Source organism: Megalopta genalis, chromosome 5, assembly GCF_051020955.1.
Source record: "Megalopta genalis isolate 19385.01 chromosome 5, iyMegGena1_principal, whole genome shotgun sequence".
NCBI classification, from domain to species: domain Eukaryota; kingdom Metazoa; phylum Arthropoda; class Insecta; order Hymenoptera; family Halictidae; genus Megalopta; species Megalopta genalis.
The window spans coordinates 10,162,776-10,184,681 of record NC_135017.1 but is presented as its reverse complement, the minus strand read 5'-3'; the positions used below and the strand labels follow the sequence as shown (position 1 = coordinate 10,184,681).

Below are 21,906 nucleotides of genomic sequence, written 5' to 3'. Positions count from 1 at the left end.
CCACGTTACATTGGATACGAATGCCAATGTGGTCATCCTGTGGGAAAAATGACAGTAGAGGAATTGACTGCACAACGGAATGATTATTTAAGGTATTCTGCGACAAACGAATACTCGGTCGTTGAATTCTTCTTCTCCAATTTCGTCGAAATTGTAGGCAAAATGTTATGGTGCCACTGGCATGGGCGATGGCAGAAAGTTTGAAATACAATCCAACGGACCTTCTACATTACACGGCGCACAGTTTGCTGCGCTGGAAATACAATCTGAATCAGCAGAAACAGGAGAGCGTCAGAGAAGCCATTGCGATGGCCACAGTGGCGATGGATCGGAAACTTATCGTTAGCATTATTTTTCGAACCACGGTTTGTTAAAAATACTGTATAACATCAATTAAAAAATACATTTTTAAATAGTCGGAGAAAAATGAAGAACAGGAAGAGCTAATCAAAAATAGATACGAGGAGGCTTTGAAGAATACTCCTTGTCGGAGATGCAAGGAGCATCTGGATTTTATCAAAGGATGTACCGAATGCACGAAGGTCCCGGTGAAAACATCCGGGGAATGCGAATTTCCAGAAATTTGCAGTTCATGCAAATTAGAACCGTCTCCCAAACCTTGTGCATTTCCCGAAATCTGTAGCTCTTGTAAACTCACCAGCGTACCATCCAAAAAATCTTACCGATTTCCCGAGTGCAGCAGCACCTGTAAAATTATTGATAGTCCCTTAAAAGAATGCAAAAGTTATCAATCGCCTCGACCATGCTGCTCCAGCGAAGACGCCGGCAGTGCGGTGACGAAACTCGAAGAATGCCGGTATCCAGAGGTGTGCAGCGCCTGTGGAATGATCGACAGTATTTCGGGCGAAGAGATGCTCTCAAATGGTGAAGACTCGGTTTAATAGAAATTGCTTAAAAAATTCGTTTATTCGTAATTTGCCATGTACACTCGTCTTCGGTGTGGTAAAAACGGTGCTACGGCTGGTATCCGTATAAGAACGATTTATAAAACGGAAAGGAATGGATGCTCGATATCACGAGACACGCTCGGATAATATGGTCGTGGCAGTGACGTGCTAGCGGCGGCGTCTCGTAAAAAAGTATGAACAACTTACGTGGTACCCGAAAATCGTTTCACGATCGATCGACAGAACTATCAAATAAAGTTACGATATAAAAATTTCGATTACATTCACTATGGGGACACGAACAGTGAAATACAAACGCGTATACGTATGTATGTCTCTCGACGGTGTACGATGCTTGTGTGTGTATATGTGTGTGTGTGTACATGTCTGTATATACCGCAATCACTTGTCAACAATGTATACCCTTTGCTAAGACTTTCTTTGTTGTTTTTGTAACTGCAAAGTAATCCTTAGTTCATAAGTATGACCAACAATGCCGGTGTGCTCGAGGAAGGACAGAATGAATTACAAAAAAAAAATCTGTTGTAACGATGTCAGTGTCGTTAATACCGTTCGCGACTATTACAATGAAAAATGTCAACCGTACAAATCAGTGGATACGGCGGGACTCGTCGCAGCAACATTGTCGACCTCACGCGTAAAAAAACGAACGATCTACGGCGAAAGAAGTACGTTTTCGTGGAACGCGGTTCCACCAGATTAGAAAACTCCCAAAATGATGTAAACCCGCGTGAACGTCCACAATGCAGCTGCGACATTCCGCCTTGTCTTTGTATACAAAATATAAAACTGATTTTTGCAGATTCGACGCTTGCGGTCCGCCACGATTTTCTGCGAACAGAAAACGATAAAATGAAAGCGATTCTCGATTGGTGTCTTAAATTAAAAAAAATGTTCTCGGTCAGCGAGAACCGTAGTTACGGACCACAAGGTCTCAATGGTTCAGGTACTGCTGCAATGAATTAACAATGTTTTCGTTAGGACAATGATGAAAACGAAAGATACACGAATGGCGAGGTGCCTGTCTCGATGAAAATCACGTTATTCCCAGCACTCTTCCTCATACATGTCAACTATGTTTTCCATTTCTGATCGAAGATGCAGAGTATGTCAATAAAATAGCAACGTATCAAAATATATTCTTTTTCGCATCTATCTGTTTGGTCTATATCCTGAGCTACTAACAAAACGGGGTTCCCTATTACGGTAAACATTCCTTCGTACGTTAAGTAAAGGGGGTGGAAGTACATATTATAGTAAAAGTAATTAGTTTAAGTCTGTATTCAATATGGACGTTTCTCGCAGTCTATTCGAAAGGACAGGCCCGCGCGGCCTGCGGGCCTCTCGATTATCGGAACAATGTGGCGACTCCCGGTGTTTTGTGATCCGTTCGTGTGAGTGGTTTTTTTTTTTTTGTTGCGATGAACACAGAAGAATTTCTTAGCACGCTGATCTCGAGTAATCTTGTTGTTTCTCATTTCTGCTTTGCTTCGTTTATCTTTCTCGGTTTGTTTTACCTCTACGGTGCGAAACGTATCGCCTAAACGGAATACACTTGAAGTTTGTTGATCTTGGCCTTCTCCTCCTCGGACTCGTCCCGGCAGATCATAAGCGTATGTGAGACGCCGCAGGTAACAGCAGTAATGTATAAACCTTCTAATGCCTTCACCTCCATCGGGGTGGTCGAGGACTTGCGCATTTCACCGAAACCCTGCAACAAAATGTCATTGACAACTCTTCAAATGGAATAACTTCTTAAAAATTGGGTCGAAGTACGACAATTTTGTTAGAATGTTAACACCGACTGGTTTAATAAGCAACAAAAATGATGTAAAAGTTGCAGTTGGAAAAAAGTTACAAAACTGGAAGAAAAAAAAATTGTCAGAACTGCAGTTAGCGTGGAAGGAAGCTTACCAGTTCTCCGAACGTAGGACTAGCCCCCCAGGCAATCACGGACTCGTCGGCCGCGACAACGACGCTAGTTTGGGAACAGCCGACGCAGCGGATCTCCCACCCGGAGAGGTCCTGGATCGGTTTCGGATACATGTTCGCCTCCCCGGTGCGTTTGGTCTGGCCAAACATTAGGGCAGTGCCGTGGACGTTGATGGCGATACTGTAGGTGCTGCCGCAGTGTACAGCCCTAACGCCCCGGTTAGGTGGCTCCAAAAATTTGATCAGGCGAGGCACTAACTCGTCTCGTTGCTCGTTATGGCCTAAACGGCCGATGCCACCGAATCCCCATGAGAACGCGCGATTCTTGCTGTCGATGGCAACGGTGTGGTAGTGGCCGCAGCTGAAGTCCGTGATCTCGACACGGTCCAGCGGCGTCACGTGACCGTCCTTCGCTCTCTCGACGTACAGAACGATTCTCTTAGGCACTTTTTCGAAGTGGAATGCCATCTTTGTGTTCGTTATGAAGTACTTCCCGTCGGTGTTGTGGCCCAGAGCTCCGTACTCTGGACTGCCGAACGAGTGCAGGCCACCCTTAATGTCCAGGATCATCGAGAACTCTGCACCGCAGCCGATTTTAACAATCGGAGGACCAGAATACTTCACTTTGGTCGCGGACACAATGGAGGCGTCGTTCTTACCGACCCCGCATTGCCCTAACTTATTGTCTCCAGCCGCGAATACTATTCCACGGCTAGTTAAAAATAGAGTGTGGTTACGACCACAGAACGCTGCTATCACTGTGTGACCCTTCAGAGATGTCACCTCCGTGGGCTCATCGCGACGCTTCGCGTCACCGACTCCCAATTGACCTGAAATCAAAAGGTGTTTCTGAAGTTTGTGTCATTGAAATTATACTTAAAACTGCTAAGTGCGAGCTATGGCTTAAGGAAGACTGTAAAGAGGAACTCCATTTAATAGGAATACTCTTATTATTTAAACAATCACTTGTAGTTTAAACCTGCTCCCTCCCAGGTCATACAAATGGAGATCCACTGAATACAGAATTGGGACTTAAGTAGGAATTTATAGGCGGCATACTATACCGTTACCTTTATCATTTCTACCAAATGCTAGGCATCTGTTGTCCTCGGTGACGATAATACTATGAGATGCAGCAGGACCGGAGGCAACCAGCCTCACCCGCGCACCGTTAAGATTCTTGAAGGTATGTGGGGTCCATAAACTACGGCCCACATTAGTCTTGACCCCTTTTGGTGGGGCCTTGCGACCCGCCATATCCCAGTTCGTGAGGCCACACATGAGCAACGTGCCAGGCTTGCCCCATCCACCCTGCAGCAAAGAAAAATCTGTCAGTTGCAATAGAAAATCAAATTTCACATCATAAAATATTCAGAAAATAAATATATTCCTTCAAGTTGGTCTACAATATACATGCAGAGACATGTTGTCAAACACATAGGGGAGCTAATTACTGTAACCCAACAAATGGATCTGGTTTATAAAATTAATTATTTATGAAGTGAATCAAATCTGTAGAAAGTGCAAGATTTTGTTGCACTTGTACAGAGAGGACACGGGCGAATTTGCAAACCTAATCGAACGACGATTAGCGAGGAGCACATTTAACAACGCGTGGCAAGGTTGCAACCTCGTCGAGGTCCAGGTCCAGGTTCGTTGACGGTCCACTACCCGGGATAAACAAGCATAGGAGAAAGATGAAGGTAATCTCACCTCAGGTGGCGGCAATTCCGGGAAACTGGAGACATCGGTAAGGTCATCCTCGGTAGCGTCCTCACCGTCGGCGTTCGAACCGGTCTCGGCGGCGTCATCGACATCCGAATCATGCTCGCTGGAAATGTCCTCGTCGTCGTACTCGACCTTTTTTTGCTTGGCGCGGCCTTTCTTCGCCGTCGTATTTTTCCGTTTGCTCGACATTATTACACCTGGCTGGCTTATTTGAAAATTAATTATCGATTCAAAATTAGGGTCGCGGGACGCGGATACAATGACATTTATCGATGTAATGGCGCTGAGACCTGTACTGTTCGACAAATGGACAACAAAAACGCGGCCACCTGGCGCTCAAAAATCATAATAAAACCATGCTCCAGTGATAAGTACAAAGCAAACTCAAGTTTATGATTGTAAATCGCCGAGAGCGCGCTCCGTGTTCCTCGTGTTTCAATGCGCGGGAACGAGGGAATTGAAACACGATTTTCCATGATTGCGGGAAAATTCAATGCGTTGCGCATGAACTATGCCAACTATGGGAAATTTCTGACGAATCCTCGGGACATCTGTCGAACGACAGAAAATATTTGCCCGCGTGAAATATCCGCCAGTTATTGCCAGGAACTTGCGCCAAGTAGAATTCTGAAATAAATTGTTTAAAGTTAATTCGATGGAACATGTGGAATACGGTCTGCGAACGAATCTCACTAAACAGCAGACTTTAAGGTATAGGGAATTCTAGGATATTCCCTAAAGAAATTTCGAGAAACTCTACTGGCGAGTTAAAAGCAACGTCATGCTTAATCATGTTATTCGTTGGATGTCGTGACGTGACTGTACCGTCAGTTTCGTAAGACATGTTTAGTATATAAAAGGCTAAAATCTGAATGATCAGTCACTTGAAATTCTGTCAGACAGTAGTGTGTTTTAATTGTTCAACTAAAACAGAGGACGCAATTTCCGAACGAGACACCGTGCTGCTAAATTTTTGGATACCCGTGGAAATAGTTCCAGGTGATGTTCACCTATCTGTGATACACAGCGAGAGTGGCATGTTAATCTCCAACTGTCAGGAGGAACTACGAAATCTTACTTCATCGTGATTGTGGGTATGTCTTTAATCAAATTCTCTTGAAAATGCCTTGAAAAGTTCTATTCTACTTTGTTTGCGTATAAAATACAATATTCACTTAGTTAAATACTAATTTTCGTTTTAGATTATCCTCACAAACAATGGAGTTCCCAAACTTGGGAGAACATTGCTCAGAAAACAGCTGCAACCGTTTAGACTTTTTACCTCTAAAATGTGATGCATGCTCGGCGATCTTTTGTACCAAGCACATATCATATACAAACCACAGCTGCCCAAGCGCTTACAAAAAAGATGTTCAAGTCCCTGTCTGTCCACTGTGCAACACACCGGTACCAACAAAGAGAGGAGACCCTCCTGACATTGCTGTAGGTCAACATATGGACAATGAATGCCAGTCAGACTTTAAGAAACCTAGGGCAAAAATATTTTCCAATAAGTAAGCCACCTACAGATGTTTAATAGTTACAAGCCTCTTATGTGATACTATATAATAGGCCCGAATATCTGATATCAGATAAGAGTTAATATGCATTTCACATTGAAAGTTTAAGCTATAAAAGAATATCCTGTTTCAGATGTTCCTCTAAAGGCTGCAAAATCAAAGAGATAGTGCAAGTACGCTGTTCAGACTGCAATCAGAATTTCTGCTTGAAGCACAGACATCCAACAGACCATGGTTGCCTAGGTCCTGAAGAGGCAACCAGAAGAAGAAGACTGGACAAACTAGAAAATAACGTTAATGTAAATAGGAGAAACGGCGAGATCATGACAAACTATCAAGGAAGTATGAGCGAGGACGAGGCTCTTGCGAGAGCTCTTCAGGCCTCAATGCAAGACGAGGACGCTCCCAGGCGACGAACCGTGGAGGTGGGATCCTCTGGGAGTAGAGACAGATGTAGACTATCTTAAAATCTTTCCATTCCACGTAATCTCTTCTTCGATCGCACAAAAACGTAGACAATTCATTACTTCGTTCTAAGATTTTGCTCGGAATAAATTGACAACGTTGACGAATAATTTTCAATCGAGACAGTAGTGAACGCCAATATCGAGCTGACTTTGTTCATGCTATATTTGAAAAGTTCACGAGTCAACGTGTTCAGCTTTCCATCTTACGACTTCAAGAAGGTGCACTCGGACGCCTTGTCTATTTGTAAAAATTTTCCTAGAGTATAGTTAACTATTAATTAAAAAGTCGTTTCGTGAAAATATCTATTCTATCAGCGAACGCGTTTTACTTCTCATGTAATTATACCTTAATAATAATTCTCTCATTAAAAACTAATTATCTTTATAAGATTCGCAAGCAGGCTGCGGATTTTTATACATTTTTGGCAATGTTTTAAAGTGCAAGGAAAGGTGTATATTCTTAAAAATTAACAATACTCTTAATTTATTATTACCTCACAAAGTCTACAACTTTTCCCTATATTCCAATTGTCATGAAATTGAATAACAACGTAAATATTTGGATGAAGGTTCGCAGCCTAATCATAAGCAATTTTAAATGTACAAAGATAAACGCAGACACATTTAGTCACTCGAAATATATTTATTTGTGGCACTTTCAAAAAGTCCGCGATGAGGTTCCACGAAATTTGATCAGTTTTGTATTTTTTATACTTCTTGATGAACTGCAATAACGACGGTGTGTTGCTTCTATTGTTCTATAGATGATTTCTCCGCAGTCTTCAATGATTCTCTAAATAAACTCCTCTCACACGTAAGTTACGACGATCGTCGTCGAACGAAACGTATCTTAAATCTTGCAAAAAGACTATCTTAATCCCATAGCGAGTTCGAATAACACTTATCTAACGTCACCTGCCGAATTCCCATGAAGATTTTGAAAAATTATCAAAAGGGCAACCTCGATAATGAGTGCCTTAGTAGATAGAGCTTAGTTTTTATTGAAAATGTACATTCGATTCAACTGTACAATACAATCGATTTCTAGACAATTTTACGAACTATTTAAGCACTATTTAAATATTTGTACTATTACCAAGCTTTAAGTTATAACCGATGCATTTCACTTTCTAATTTTCCACCTTGAATCTTTCTATCTATATTCCTGAGGAAAATGTAACTTCGATCGGAATGACAATTGTCATTGTTAAAAGGAAAATAAATTTATATATTTATCGAATATACTATTTATTATTTCCTTCCAAAGTCGGCAACCATTTATATGTTTTAATAAATTCCCAAACAATCCTGCTCGAAAGAAATATAAAAAAAATTGTTGCAATAGATCACAGTGGTAATTAAGGTGAAAGTTGAAGCTCAAATAAGATCAACCCTAAAAAGCAATCATGCATAAAATGTTATCTCATGAACAACAGATCGCTATTTTTAATTACGATCCAGAAGATTACAGCGCTGTTCATAAGTTCGCGCGCTCAAATCACAACAAACTATAGTTTTCAATTCAAATGGTTCATTTTGAGTGTGCAACATTTTGCAACTCTTCAAAGTTCTCTCCAAATGACCGTAGGAGGGTCTTGATTAAATGACTCAACATAATCTTGACTAATAAACCGCAATGATTAGGACATAAAGAAATGAACGCCTCGAGCACGTCTAGAAAAGTCTTATTTATTACATTGTTTATTGGTTGCTTTCGATACATGTATCATACCAATTATTTTTCTGAATCACTCGGTCCGCACACATCTCTCTCAGTCACACTGTTACCACATTTTTTTAATCTTTTAAACTGGAGCGAACTTCTTTTCTTTTCTTAATACGCGTACACTGTACGGAAATTGAAGTAATATATAATATATATATATATAATACAGCGTCGTTTAAATTACATCTCAATTATTCTTTTTTTTTTATTGTATATAAAAACACTTGACAAACAAAAACGGAACAACTTAGAGTCTTTTGTGGAGCTGTGCCATGGGGGGACACGGTTGGGGCAAGATGACTATTTCTTTTCTTTCTTTTTAATATAATACATATATATTATATATGTATGTATATATTATATATATATTTATATATAGCGGGGGAGGGGTAGACGAATATTTCCGATATTGCAGCGTACCTTCGGTAACGCATCAAACGCGAGGTTACACTCTGACGATTTTTGTCTCACTGCTTTAAGTACGCATCGTAATAAACACGCGGTACTGAAGATTCAAGCCTAGGGTACGAAAAGTGTTTTCTTTTGCTTTTTCTCAGTTTAGGCTGCAAAGACAAGGCCATGGTTAGACTAAAATATCGTTACAGGGGTGGCGAGAGAAGGGATTGCCTTTCACTGTTGAAAAATTTGTCCACCAACTTGCACGAGTTAATTCATTCCTCCCGATTCATAGAAATGATCTTTCTTCTTATTGTGACGTTTACACGTTTGGAAAATGTTGGTGCGTGTCGCGGCCACACAGCTCCTGGAATACAGTCTGTGTTCGTGTCGTTCACGACAAATTCGTTTACAATTCGTCATGCTCCTGTAATAAAGCAAGTTAATTGATTAACAACGTGCTAATTTTTTTTACCAATTACAATATTCTCAGCAGAAACACTCACTTCCACGTCTGGGACGCTATTATCCTCCTCATCGGCGTCCTCGTCCTCATCGTCATCCTTGTTCTCCTCGCTCTCCTTCACTTCCTTTTCTCTCTGTTTCAAATCTTCCGCATCCTGAGCTTCCTTCATCTTCTTTTCACCCTCCTAAATATTCAATAAGAAAAATTACTCTACATCGTCCTCGAGACGTTTTCAATAAATTGATTGAATCTCATCGATCAGTAACGAGGAATTCCAGCTTTTTTATCGCTCATTAAAATCAGGAATGCTTTTCACATCATTTGCTTCCATCAGTTTGTAAAACTTCTGTTAGAACCGCAATAAAACTTACGATAGTGGGCTTCCAAACTTCCTCGCCGAACTTGCGAGCGACATCAGGGTCGTCCGTGATGAGAACGTTGTCGAAGATGGTTCCAGACCTCACTTGCCAGAGGTCGAAACCAAGGGCGCAGATCTCGTCCCTCTTGTACAGTTCCGGATCAGGGGTGTAGGCAGGGTTGTCCATTTCCGGGTGGATCCACGGTCCCTTGTAGTTAGGGTTATCGATTTGTTTCGGTTTCCATGCGCCCTGAAAACAAAACAAACGCTCGATCAGTTCATGAATCTTGTGACACGTTGCCACGACCAGACCTGGTCACATTTGAAATGAAATTAGGGTAGTGGAGCCGCTAACTGTGGGGTAACCAATTGCTGTGCCTTTAGATTATTTTCGGGCAAAACTAACTTTATATTTACTGAATAAGACATTCAATTTTTTTTATTAAAAAATAAATAAATAATACTCAATAGTATTCAAAAATGAAGAAAATAAAAGAATAAAAAAATGTTATAATATAAAGTATTGTGTCGGAAAGAAAGCCAAAGGCATAGAAATTGGTCAGATCATAGTATCAAGTTCCACTACCCTATCCAGAGACATGCAACGGACCTTGTACTCGGGGTTGTTGATCAGAGAAGCCTCCCACTCTCCATCCATCTCATCATCCCAGTCTTCAGGTTTGGTGGCCTCAGGGTCAGGAATGTGTTCTGGTTGATCCCAGTCGTCAGGCTTCTGGTCATCAGGGTCAGGAATAGTGGGCCTGTCGTCCCAGTCCTTGGGCTTGCTCTTGGATGGATCCTTGATCTTCTTGGGCGGCAGGAAGTCCCAGTCTGCCTCCAACTCGCCAGACTCAACTTCTTCGTTGTCGATGAGAACCTAAAGAACAAATCATTCTATTCACGACGCTGCTGATCAAGGAACTTCATCATTTTTTGTGCAATACAATATTCCCTCTGTAAGAAAGCATTTGTATTTTAATATTGCGCAATATTACAGAGAAATTACTGTAAAGATAATAGTGTTGGTCTTTGCTTCAAATGTAGAGATCCAGATTCTCTACTTGAAATAAACAAGATAATCTTCGCTCTTCGAGTTCCTTTCGCACCTGTCCTCCACAGATCATCAAAGAGGACATGTGACTCTAGGCTCGAAACTTTAATGATCTATTTTTGTCGTAGTTGCTCACCTGATACGTGTTATCGGGCTTGACGATCAGAGTGTACAGATGAGTGTAGACATCGTCCTTGCAGCGGATGTCTTTGTTGATCAACAAGTTCTTGCCTTTGTAGCTGAAGATCACGTGGACCTTCTTTGTTCCGGGTCCGCAGATGTCGGGTCCTGAAGTCGGACAAGTAAGTTCAAGAATCCGTGTATAGCGCAGACTTCGTTGGACTCGTGCCAAACGTGAGATCACGCATTTTTTTTTTTACACCAAAGTGAAACATAATTATAGGGAACGAAGGAACGATGTTCGGGATTATAGAAGCCACGATGAAACATCGACTTTCCGAACTAGTCAGTGCTCGGACAATCGAGATTCTTTGGCTTTAAGTAAATGTAATGTATCTTACTAGGTACCTGAACTACATATGAGAACAATATTCAGGGCATAAGAAAGAATTTACTCTCCGACAACCATTAGCACCAATGCACCATAGGATGCGACCGGTGACTCTAGGCTCGGCAACGCCGCTAATTACGACCAATCCTTACCGAACATAATTTGGTATGGACTCTCTCCGTGCATGTCTTTCTGTTCCAACGAGCAGTCAAATACTTTGACGTATCCGCCGCCGCAGTCAATGTTCTGTTCATGCTTCACACTGAACTGGACCACAAGGGGCTTGTCCTTGTTGCTGAATGGATCGAACTTCCTACTGATAGCATAGAATCTGGCATCCTGAGATGTTTGGATACCTGAAGATAATTAATTAATTCAATCAGGACTCCAAGTTTTGAATAATATACTCAGCCGATAGGTATCGTACCTTTATCATTCTCTGGATCGTTCCAGAACTTGCCATGACTTAAAACGAACTTTCCAAACTCTTTACCAGGGTGCTCAGAGTAAACCCAATTCTTCTCCCACGAATCTGAAAATGGATTTTCATTAAGTATCGCTTACATGTAAACTGTAAAACTGTGATCTTTCTTTTTCACGAACAAATTTTAATAACAAAGAAAAAGTTCTAATGAACACGGTTGCAAAAGAAATCATAATGCATAAGATTTTGATATCTTCCTCCTAGGGTGCTACAAATCATAAAAATGAATAAATAAGAAATTCTCAGAGCGGTTCTTCGAATAAAATATGGCAGTGATTACGAGGTAATAAACGAAGTTGCGCACGTAGATACAATTTTTCGACCGGTGATGAATGGGGGAAAGAAAAACCGAAAATAACGCGGCGCATTGAATGAACTATTAAAATACGGCGCACAACGATTCGACGAAGGGGAGAAAGAATCCGGTAAACTAAGATCAAAAATAGTAACATCTGAATTTTGCCGAGCCACGAGGTCCGCTATAGGAAGCGTAGCCCGTGGAACGCGGATCAACCGATCGATCGCGCGTCATGTCGGCGTACTATACGCCAATGCCACGAGACAATCTACCATGGCCACGTTCACGGCAATTTCGACTCCCCATGGACGCATATGGCCGGGGTAAAATCGAATCCTTCTCCGGAAAATGAAATCCACCCTCCATTAACGAAAATCCGTGTGTATTCGACGGGAATGTACACCGGGGACGGTGTAGTAGGGCGTGTGGTTACCAAGGAGAAATATACAGTGTGTTTCTAAGCGGCGGAGCACGAAGAGCGGAACTCCGCGAGAAGTACAGTTAAGATCCAGAAGTTTCGTGGAAAAATCCAGGGAAATGGACGCGTGGGTGTGGTTCACGCAGTGGGAACCGTGAAGTTGATTTTTCTAGAACCCGGTCTTAATACTGGTAGACGATCGTTGGGCCCATGTACACGATAGTAGAATTATTTTCACGGGATTTTACTCACCGTCGAGAAACTTCTCCTCGAAGTAGACCTCCGCGGTGGCGAGCGTGACCGCAAGCAGCAGCAGAAACGAGCAGAAGGACTGCATTTTGAGACGCCGGGACGACGAGAGTCCGCACGACGATGATCTTGTCTCCACAATGAACTAGCCGATAATGCCTGAGCCGCAGACGTGGTTGGCGAGTTAGCAGCCACCGGGGTAGACAGATGGAGGGCAACGATTGGTCGACGAACGAGGCCCAATCAACGCCGACCACGCTCGACCAACCAGCCGACGCGCCGTGGCAACCCAAGACATGCCGCGCCGCACATAACCTCGCGCCACCGTGATTGTCCTTATTTTATCTGTTGTCGATAGGGAAGACGATAGAGACGAACGCACCGACGCAGTGGATCCTCCTGATTGGCTGTGTCACCTTGGAGCGATATTCAAATGATTTTCCTTAATTAATTTCACCTTTCACAGATTCAAAATATGGTCCAACGGATAAGTTCAGAGATGTTCTGTCCGGGTACGGTTGCCATCAGTCCGGATTTCTTCGGATTTGTATTAATTATTAATGCGTCCGGCAGGACTTTCTATAAGGATCTATGTAAATTTTAGTCAAAGATATATCAGTGTTAATGATTTCAAGAAGAAAAAGTAATTTATAATGTTATCTTATTTTAGTTGTACACGCAATTCCGTTTTTAAACGGTAGATATGTTCCAGAAAACGTTTCAGTGTAAAAACAGAATTCGGTGTATGAAAGAAATATTTTAACAGTCAGAAACATAATAAAATAATCAGTTTTATAACTTTCTCTATTTATCCTGTTCACTTGCCTTGTATAGTTTGTAGTGTGTGTATGTTTAATCTCAAATAAAATACTTATTCCATAAAACTACATATTTTAATTTTATCTCTTGTTTGTGGTTACTATTTATAATTCATCGAAACATTCCTTTATGATGTCATATCTATTTTCACAAATAGTTAAAAGCGTTCGGTTTTCAGCCGGAAATACCCGGGGTTATTATATCTTTCGTCCTGGGTTTATGATTTTACAGATAACAGTCCTATACCCATCAGAACTGCATACAAAATAAATAGTCATATTATAGTTTGACGCATAACAATTTTAGACCTAATTTGGTGCATCATAATTACAGTACGTACACTGAAAACCGATCAGAACAGAAGATGTTCGGATAAGACACCTAGTCACAGAGCTGGAATAAATCACTGATACGCGTACAACAAGTCAATAGCAGAGATCAATTGGCTACGTGTCAAGGCAAGCATTATTTGTTTTGACGCATAACGATTCACTTTTCGCTCGTGTGTAAAAGAATTGTGCTACGTGCGACAGAATGGAACAATTACTTAGTTGCGGATTAAATTCTCATTGATTCGAATGAAAAATCATTTAACAATCCGTAAAATGGGAAAGATGAGGGAATTTTTATTTAAACACAGCCAGACCTAAGTTTAAAGGCCAGCAATAAATACGAAGTCATCGACTCGTCGCATATCGCATAATTGTGCATCGATTTAATATTTCTGCACCGTTTTGCCATTTCCTCTGCTTCAGTGGACTTGGCCGCATGCGTCCTTGCATAGACACTTGTGTAATCACTAATCACTTGATAAGAGCGTCGTCTGGCATACAATTCAACGAAACATGAAATACTACGCTTCGGTATAGCGCGATACGCGACAGTAAATCATATCTTGTCACCAACATTTCCTATTTTTTGCTAAAATTCCAGAAACGTCTAATAGGCGCAAAAAGCACCCGGGTTTATGACACTCTTAGGCGAAGTTTGTCGAGACGATCTTTTTCTGTGGAGTATTATATGGCCCACTTGAACGACAATATAACCGCTTATCAGTGGTCAGCGGGACGCGTTCGAAAAACCCTGGCGGATGGGGTGGCCCGGCCTTCGAGCCACGTTGTGTACAAACTGTTCTCATGGCAACGGGTTCCAACAAGCGCGTTATGATCGGGGCTGAATGAAAATCCACAAGTGTAGCCAGTGAGTCTGTCGATCCAGGCCGAGTTCACCTCCTAAAGTTGGAAGAAGCACGATGATGCGCTCGAGGGCTGCCGCCGCGCTGTTGAAGCTCAAGGAGATGGACAGGAAGTATAGCATTAAGCGTAACGAGGTCACGAGAGGCCAGAGCAACGTCAGCACTGACACGTCCCTCGAAGCGACGCCCAGGATGACAGCTGATGCACCTGTCAGAACGCAGGACACCGCTGACAGCGACGATAGCCATGGGTTCAAGGTACATACGCATCGAATCCTACGTCCTTGTCGCGATGTACAAGCCAGGATTCTTCTAGGTCATTCCGAAGTCCGAGGACCACAGCTCTAATGATGATCCAAGTGCTAAAAGTATCTCCCGAATGAAGACACCTGAGGATACTGTGGACGATCTAGCTCTAGAAGATGACACAGTTAAATCAGATAAGATATCTCCGGTCAGAAGGAACTCCTTTCGAAGATCTTCTGACCTAGCATCCTCCATGAGGAGCATCAGTTCCGAATCCAAGGGCAGGGAACAGAGCAGGTCAGCTGGGTCTGGCGATCGTGCGGGAAGCAAAGATGAATCTTCGGTCGCGACGATCTTGTCCAAGGCATCGGAGATTTCCGAAGTTTCAGAGGTGGTCCAAGAGTCCTTGACTGGTAGAAGAGAAGGAAAAGAGACTGAGGCTGAAGAGAAAATTATGGAGACCAATATGAAGGAGCTGAAGGAAGAGGATAGTGAAGAGGCGATAGAGGTAGCTAACAAGATAAGCGAAAGAAGCGACATCGTTTCCGAACTGATTGAAACCCTGAAGAAGAACGACAGCGTCATTGGAGAAGAGCGAAAGGTCCAATACGAGAGCGACACGTTCGAACAGGTTTCCTCTTCGACAGCCTCTTCCAGCTATGCGGAGGATCGGTCGAAGGAGATGCTTAGGGAGCAGTCTTATGAAAACACAGTTAGATCTGGGGTGAAACAGGTCATGATCACTGTCCACATGCAGCCTGCGAGCGCCAGGAAGACTGTGGTTGAAGACAGGTAGTTTAGATTCAGACATATGCCGTCCGATGGCGTTGTATGGGTCTAATTCCAGTTCCAATTAGGAAATCTTTATTTTCCGTGCTAGGAATTTCGTTCCGTCCTGATACACTGATATCCGTGCGTTATCGTTGGACTGCGGATTTAATGCATTTATGAAAAAAACGAGTAGATCAAATAGAATACATTAAATGGAAGACAAAAATTTAGCAATGCTGTTCCATTATATTCATCTGGTTAAAAATGTTACGAATGAAAATAGATTCTTTTTTTAACTCTTGTTTGATCTGCAGTCTAATTATCATATACTTTAATACAGGGTTGTCATTTTACAAATTGAACATCTATTTCTGATTGTATCACATTATATTTATATTATATTTTTTTATTACATTAAACACGAACATTTGATTCTTCCATATAATCTTATGTATAATCTTTATGTCGGAAATATATGACGCTCCGAATATAGTTTTGATTTATATATCACATCGCATGGTTTAACTTAACATACCTACAGTATTCTCAAAGTATATGCATTTCGCTTAACTTAATGTTTTTATATTATATCTGTTTTACTTTTTTAGCTTATTGATCCGCTATTTATCCGAACCGATACAGGCATCGGATTCCCGAATAAATGAAACTAAAACGTCAAATTTCCAGCCCCGAAGAGATCGCACCGAAGGAGAAGAAGATCATAGAACTGGTCCCACCGAAAATAGTGCAGAGCACGAGCGAGTGCGAGATCGGCCTCGACGAGGAGCTATCGAATTACGTCAAGACGTCGGAAAACGTGGACGAGGTAGAGCCAATCACCCTCCTGAAATCGTTAAAGCAAACAACTCCTCGGAAGCATCCCCGACGAGGTAGAAAGCAGAGAAAGCCGAGCGAGAACATCGAGGACACCCGGAAGATCAGCGAATCCTCCGAAGTGTCTGATCAGGAGAGACCTAGACACAGCCAGAACAGCTCTTCAGCAACTATGTAAGATGCGGTTTCACGATCAGCCTTTCGTTTTCTATCGACCGTATCGATTTCAGAGAGGCCGCGAACCTGGAGAAGCAGAAGGATCCTTCGCGGGAAGATGAGAGCAGGGCCGACGAAGCAAAGGCTGAAGACGAATACAGCACCTCTAGCGAGAAGCTTCTGAGAGAGACTCCGAAAAATTCGGACGTCACTTGGACGCTTAGAAATTTGAACAGAGACGCGATAGACGCTATCGCCAGAAGATACCGATTCCATAGCAGGGAGACAAAAAGCACGAAGAAGTGCGGAACCGTGGTGAAGCTGCCAACAGCTAAACACGTCGCCGATGAGTGGAAGGACAGCAGGACTGGGTCTCTGGACAATGTTAGTTCGCTTCTAGCTCCACTAGTTGAATATTCGACAGCAAATGCAGTAAATTCTCCCAAATTGTTCCTCGGCAAGGAAACAAAAATGGGCAACTATCTCCTTGACAATTTTAGAGAATTTACTGTATTTGATTACAGCTGAAGGACACGAATGCAGACCAGAAAAGAAGAAGAACCACCTCGAAGAGATCGTCAAAGTCCTCGAAAACCAGGAAGACGACGAATCGAATAAGACTGGATGAGAAGCAGTCGAGGTTCGATTGCAGGCATGCGCGGAAATTGCGGAAGCAAGCAGCCGCGCTCAGGCAGCAACAGGAACGTGAGGACATCCGGAACTACTTGTTGGAACTGGAGCAAACCCGGTTGGAATACGGGATAGGGGATCCAGCTGGATCCGGCAAGATAGCTGCCATCAAGCCTCTCGAGTTCCCGAAGATTGCAGCCTTCGAGAAACCGGGTACGATGAACTTGAATTTTTTCAGCACCTCGGACTATCATTGAACGTCTTTCCGACATTTTATGCAGATCCAACGGATGCAGATTTAAAGTCCGAGGACAAGATTCGAGGCCTGCAGGATAGGATGGCGTTGATAAAACAGTGGATGAAGGATCAGTACACACTTTATAGGGACTATAGTAACATAGCCAGGACTATGAACGCCAAGTACGTGCCTGCAAGCCTCGAGGACGCGAAGAGGGTATGTATTAGATTGTGTAATAAGTCCATTCATTGACCTTTGACACCTAGGAAAAGGCAAGGAAGATTACACGAATTCAAAGCGACAGATCAGATAAATTTTGAGACATGTTCTCATGAGGCTATTTCTATGCTGTTGGATACGGGGTGGATTGATTCGAACACTTTTATATTATATTAGTGGTTTATTTCACGACTACAATACTTCCCGGATCGCGAAGACAGTTTCGAGATGAGAAATGCGGGTTCGAACCCTTGAAATATAAACAGTTGATTCGAAAACGACTGACTCACTGTGGACAGTGAGATAACTCTGGATAATGGGGATGGTGATCCAACAATGCAACTTAGTTTAAACGAAAGCTGGAAGTGTATATTTTAAGGTAGAGTACATTAGATTACGATAAAATGATGAGATCATTCTGAAAAATTGAAAGGAATCGACCTCTGATATCGTGGAGTTTACTCGGTTTAAAAGGAAAAATTCAGATAGATTTCAAGATACGTTTTCGTGGGGCTATTTCTATGCAAATTAGTTTAAACGAAAGCTGGAAGTATCTATTTTAAGGTAGAGTACATTAGATTACGATAAAATGACGAGATCATTTTGAAAAATTGAAAGGAATCGACATCTGACATCGTGGAGTTTACTGGATTTAGAAGGAAAAATTCAGATAGATTTCAAGATACGTTCTCGTGGGGTTATTCCTATGCAACTTAGCTTAAACGAAAGCTGGAAGTGTCTACTCTAAAACAGGGTATATTAGGCTGAAATCGTATGAACAGTCCGTTCGCGTCGACGACTGCACGGTAATATGTTTTCCTACGAGAAAACGCGAACGAACTCATTATACAATCCATTAAATTACAAAGTATCCTGCAACCCAAGATTGGCAGAAAAATGGGAACGAACATTATTCGGCAGCGCTGTGCCACATATTGGATCGTAGAGCGAAGTGTCACTGGTAGAAAGTGTGAACTTGCGCTTAGCAGAGACAATGGGATCGCGGATAAACAAGCGGAAGCTCGTTCCGCTGCGACACCAAGAGTTTTTCGTCGTTCGAAAGTCCTTAATGAGATTATTCTGTTGCAGACGATCCGCCAGCTGCAGAAGGCGACAATTAAGACCAGGTGATCAGACCTGTCTCCCCGAACGCTCAACATTGTTCCTCTACAATGAAGTGAACGGAGCTGACCCACCTTTGTGTCGTACGAATTTTGTGAATCCATCGAAAAATCTGTATTGTCCACGAAATAAAAATCGTAATCATTTCGAAAACATTCCGCCCACACAGGTGACCATTAAAGTGGCACGGTTGCCGAGATAAAATTAAAGTTCACAGGCATCCTGCGTGGGGTTAAAGTCAGAGTTGAGAGTGATTCATATTTATGGGGAATAAAATGTCTGGCGGCGTCCCTCGCGAATCGATATTTAATATTATCCCCGAAAAAAGGGGCAGATAGAGAGACCGGTCCCCGTTGCAGCGTGTGCACGCGTGCGTGTTGCACGCGCGCACGTGCAGGAGACGCTCGAATGAGCGACGCCGATCGCCGGCGTTCTTTCATTGACGTGCTGTTGCTCGTCGGCCCGCCGTGTTCTCCCAGTTCTCGGCGAACCTCTGCACGATCGCGTTCAGGCTCACAGTGCTCCCGTGAACCCTCGGTGCAACCTTATTCTCGCCGGTTCACAGTTACCACGATTTTTGCCGGAAAAGTTATCCAGTGCCTTCCCGTTCACGTCGATCCAACGTTTTCAACGGAATTGGCCCTTAGGGTCGACACAGCGCCGGTAAGTCTCACGTTTCGTCCACTACGATTTTTTTGCTGAGATTTTTTCGCATGCACTCTATTATCCGACATCACTAATATCTCAATTTTTTATATTCATTAAACATTAATAGCGACATTATTATTAGACATTAATAGAGATTTAATCCAGTAAAGCAGATATCCGTAAAAGAAGGGAACCTGTGATGTTAATTCGCATAATCTGGTGATTTGTATAATCTGTCTCCCGCCATCGACTATGATATTTCGTTCATTCAATCGGAGTGCATGCAAGAGGATTCAGTTCAGGATAGAGTTCAGTTAACCGGGTGCTGCTAAAGTTTCGTTCGCATAAACGTAGCTCCACTGTACGTTGATTAAGTACCTGCCCTGTTATAAGAACACCTGTGTATCATTGGTCAGTTAGGATATTCGAGCTTCCACTGTATATTAATTCCTCACTGAACATTCTATCAATGTATCAATGTAATTACACACTAACGTACATATACGAAGTACTCGAATTGCCATATAGTTGCCATGCAAGGTGTCGACTAAGAATATAATAATTATAGAAGTGAATAAAGTCGCTCGAAATTCCATGATACCAGTGCCGACTTTTTTAATCTACGCCTGCAGGAACGTCTCTTGTTTTCTGTCGAGACCAGTTTGCTTCAGGTGGAACTAGCGTGTCAGCATCTGAGTTAGCTGGAAAAAGTCGGCAGAGTCAGCAGCCGTCTGAAAACTATCCGCGGCTAAATAAAACGTTGGAAAACCATTTTATAATGAGATGAAAGATTTCGCAACTAAACGAGAGGATCATGTGCGCGAGATGGGGGTCAGAATCAAGTTCCAAGTCGATCAAACAATAGCTAATTGTTAACCGAGCGTTGATATTCGAATAGATGACATCAGTAAGCCGGGGCAGCCGGTTTACGATACCTCTCCGATTAAACGTATATACATGCACCTTGTCGCACCTGGAACGCACAGCCGCATATACTGTGTCAAGGTTCATCGGATCAATTAAAATTGTGCAACCTTAGATCCGTCGTGTCGCCGGCTGGTCAATTAATTATCCGACGGTGTTAAAATTAAGGGTTCAAGAGCCGGGCGGTCGTTCTCTGTTAGTGTGGGACCCGGTATTTTTCAGATAAGAATGCAATTCAACACCGCGGCTTAAAGCGTACTGAACGGGCTAATTAGAAGATCCAGTGTCACGACGCCTGTCGTGAAAATGTGAGCGTGTAATCCGATACTAAATGCTCAACAATCTCCTCCAAACAAATATCAATCTGGGAACCGAGGGCCACTAAACAAGACTTTCGACTCTGCTGTCCTTTCATTCGCACTGTACTCATTATAACACAACGCGTTGCCATTTTTTTATAACGAGTATACTCGTCAAAAACAGCTAACTGGTTAAGCTGGTTAACTCTGGTTATTCTTGATTAAATTATGTATTTCTGACAAGTGTTGTATTTGAACAAAACATGAAGGAAATCGAACTTATACAACATAATTCCTGTAATTTACACACTTTTCAAAGTGATTGCAACAGCTAACAGACTAAGCAATCAAGTATGCATAAAATGCATGCAAGAAATATTTTTCTTTTTCTTTTAAGAAACTATTACAATCGAGAAAATGATGATTATTGTAACTACGAAGATAATAATAGGATGAGGTATTAAGCCTCGGCGCATTCTTTCACAAAGAACATACTATGTGAAGATAAATTATAAAGTGTGAATAAAGTGGCAGGGTGAATCCGAAGCGATCCAGCATCGGATGAAGCACCGTTACGCGTCCATAGAATGAATCTCTAATATTTTAACTAGTCAGGTTTCAAGCTTCGATTAATCAGTCCTAAAGTGATCTACGAGTAACTAGAGATCCTCGGATAACCTTAAATCAACAAAACAGTGTCTAAACTCCGGAAAGATTCTCACGAATTTCTCTCGTCGATCGCTTCTATTCGAACGCAGGAAAAAATAGCGCGAGAGTGTCGGTCTCCTTAGAAATTCGAACGGCGAAAGTAATCGAGACCAGTCGCGGGAGAGACCTTATCCTTGGGGGGAAGTGGGGATCGAGGTTGAGACGACTATGTCTATGACGTCGACGTCGATCCGTCAGACCGAGGTCGGCGCAAGAAAACAACTTCCACCGCGAAGTTCGCTAAAATCAGAACATCCTAATGTTCGCAAACCGCCATACCGCTATGACTGATCACTAAACCAATATTCGACAATTAAACAATTTTTCCACTTGTCCCAAAATAACTAATGGCCTTCAGCAATCTCTCAAATATTTTTGGAAGATCTGGCGTGATCTTTTGCGAGCTGCGGAATCTTTTTTGACGAACCCTAGAGGTCGCTTGTTGTCACTTGACAACGCGTATTGTCTCACAATCACTCAAAGACCCGCACCATTTTTTCCATTGGTCCCAAGATGTCTCTCAAGGCCCTACAATTTTTTTGGAGGGTCTCCCTCCACGTTCGA

The 21,906-nt window shown here is 42.4% G+C and overlaps 6 protein-coding genes and 2 long non-coding RNA genes across 8 annotated transcripts in view; 5 read left to right on the top strand and 3 right to left on the bottom strand.

Annotated features, from left to right (window-relative positions):
* Window positions 1-10: 10 nt before the first annotated feature.
* Window positions 11-2,066, top strand: LOC117221005 (uncharacterized). The gene is made up of 3 exons (XM_033471556.2): window positions 11-92; window positions 158-341; window positions 417-2,066. Exons 1-3 carry the CDS (start codon window positions 49-51, stop codon window positions 900-902), a joined length of 714 nt encoding a protein of 237 aa, XP_033327447.2. The 5' UTR covers window positions 11-48; the 3' UTR covers window positions 903-2,066.
* LOC117221002 (protein RCC2 homolog) lies at window positions 898-4,987 on the bottom strand. The gene is made up of 4 exons (XM_033471549.2): window positions 4,575-4,987; window positions 3,932-4,172; window positions 2,844-3,691; window positions 898-2,640 (listed from the first exon to the last, which is right to left on the bottom strand). Exons 1-4 carry the CDS (start codon window positions 4,776-4,778, stop codon window positions 2,470-2,472), a joined length of 1,464 nt encoding a protein of 487 aa, XP_033327440.2. The 5' UTR covers window positions 4,779-4,987; the 3' UTR covers window positions 898-2,469.
* Window positions 4,988-5,374: 387 nt separating this feature from the next.
* On the top strand, window positions 5,375-7,816 carry LOC117221004 (AN1-type zinc finger protein 2A). The gene is made up of 3 exons (XM_033471555.2): window positions 5,375-5,683; window positions 5,792-6,103; window positions 6,243-7,816. The coding sequence occupies exons 2-3, from the start codon at window positions 5,808-5,810 to the stop codon at window positions 6,574-6,576; spliced, it is 630 nt and encodes a 209-aa protein (XP_033327446.1). The 5' UTR covers window positions 5,375-5,683; window positions 5,792-5,807; the 3' UTR covers window positions 6,577-7,816.
* A 429-nt stretch (window positions 7,817-8,245) lies between these two features.
* Calr (calreticulin) lies at window positions 8,246-12,696 on the bottom strand. The gene is made up of 8 exons (XM_033471516.2): window positions 12,537-12,696; window positions 11,512-11,616; window positions 11,237-11,440; window positions 10,710-10,861; window positions 10,133-10,399; window positions 9,536-9,772; window positions 9,205-9,348; window positions 8,246-9,125 (listed from the first exon to the last, which is right to left on the bottom strand). Exons 1-8 carry the CDS (start codon window positions 12,619-12,621, stop codon window positions 9,108-9,110), a joined length of 1,212 nt encoding a protein of 403 aa, XP_033327407.1. The 5' UTR covers window positions 12,622-12,696; the 3' UTR covers window positions 8,246-9,107.
* A 140-nt stretch (window positions 12,697-12,836) lies between these two features.
* LOC143259566 (uncharacterized) lies at window positions 12,837-13,417 on the top strand. The gene is made up of 2 exons (XR_013033572.1): window positions 12,837-13,126; window positions 13,204-13,417. It is a non-coding gene; the product is annotated as an uncharacterized LOC143259566 (long non-coding RNA).
* On the bottom strand, window positions 13,178-13,821 carry LOC143259565 (uncharacterized). The gene is made up of 2 exons (XR_013033571.1): window positions 13,693-13,821; window positions 13,178-13,607 (listed from the first exon to the last, which is right to left on the bottom strand). It is a non-coding gene; the product is annotated as an uncharacterized LOC143259565 (long non-coding RNA).
* A 633-nt stretch (window positions 13,822-14,454) lies between these two features.
* Window positions 14,455-18,916, top strand: LOC117220989 (uncharacterized). Its single transcript, XM_033471515.2, has 7 exons — window positions 14,455-14,805; window positions 14,864-15,585; window positions 16,252-16,572; window positions 16,629-16,938; window positions 17,079-17,397; window positions 17,466-17,638; window positions 18,731-18,916. Exons 1-7 carry the CDS (start codon window positions 14,605-14,607, stop codon window positions 18,770-18,772), a joined length of 2,088 nt encoding a protein of 695 aa, XP_033327406.2. The 5' UTR covers window positions 14,455-14,604; the 3' UTR covers window positions 18,773-18,916.
* Window positions 18,917-19,053: 137 nt separating this feature from the next.
* LOC117220915 (uncharacterized) overlaps window positions 19,054-21,906 on the top strand; it is a 29,976-nt gene continuing 27,123 nt past the window's right edge. Inside the window, exon 1 of the mRNA XM_033471369.2 lies at window positions 19,054-19,426. The gene's annotated coding sequence lies outside the window, so the exon portion shown is untranslated. The remainder of the gene's footprint in view (window positions 19,427-21,906) is intronic.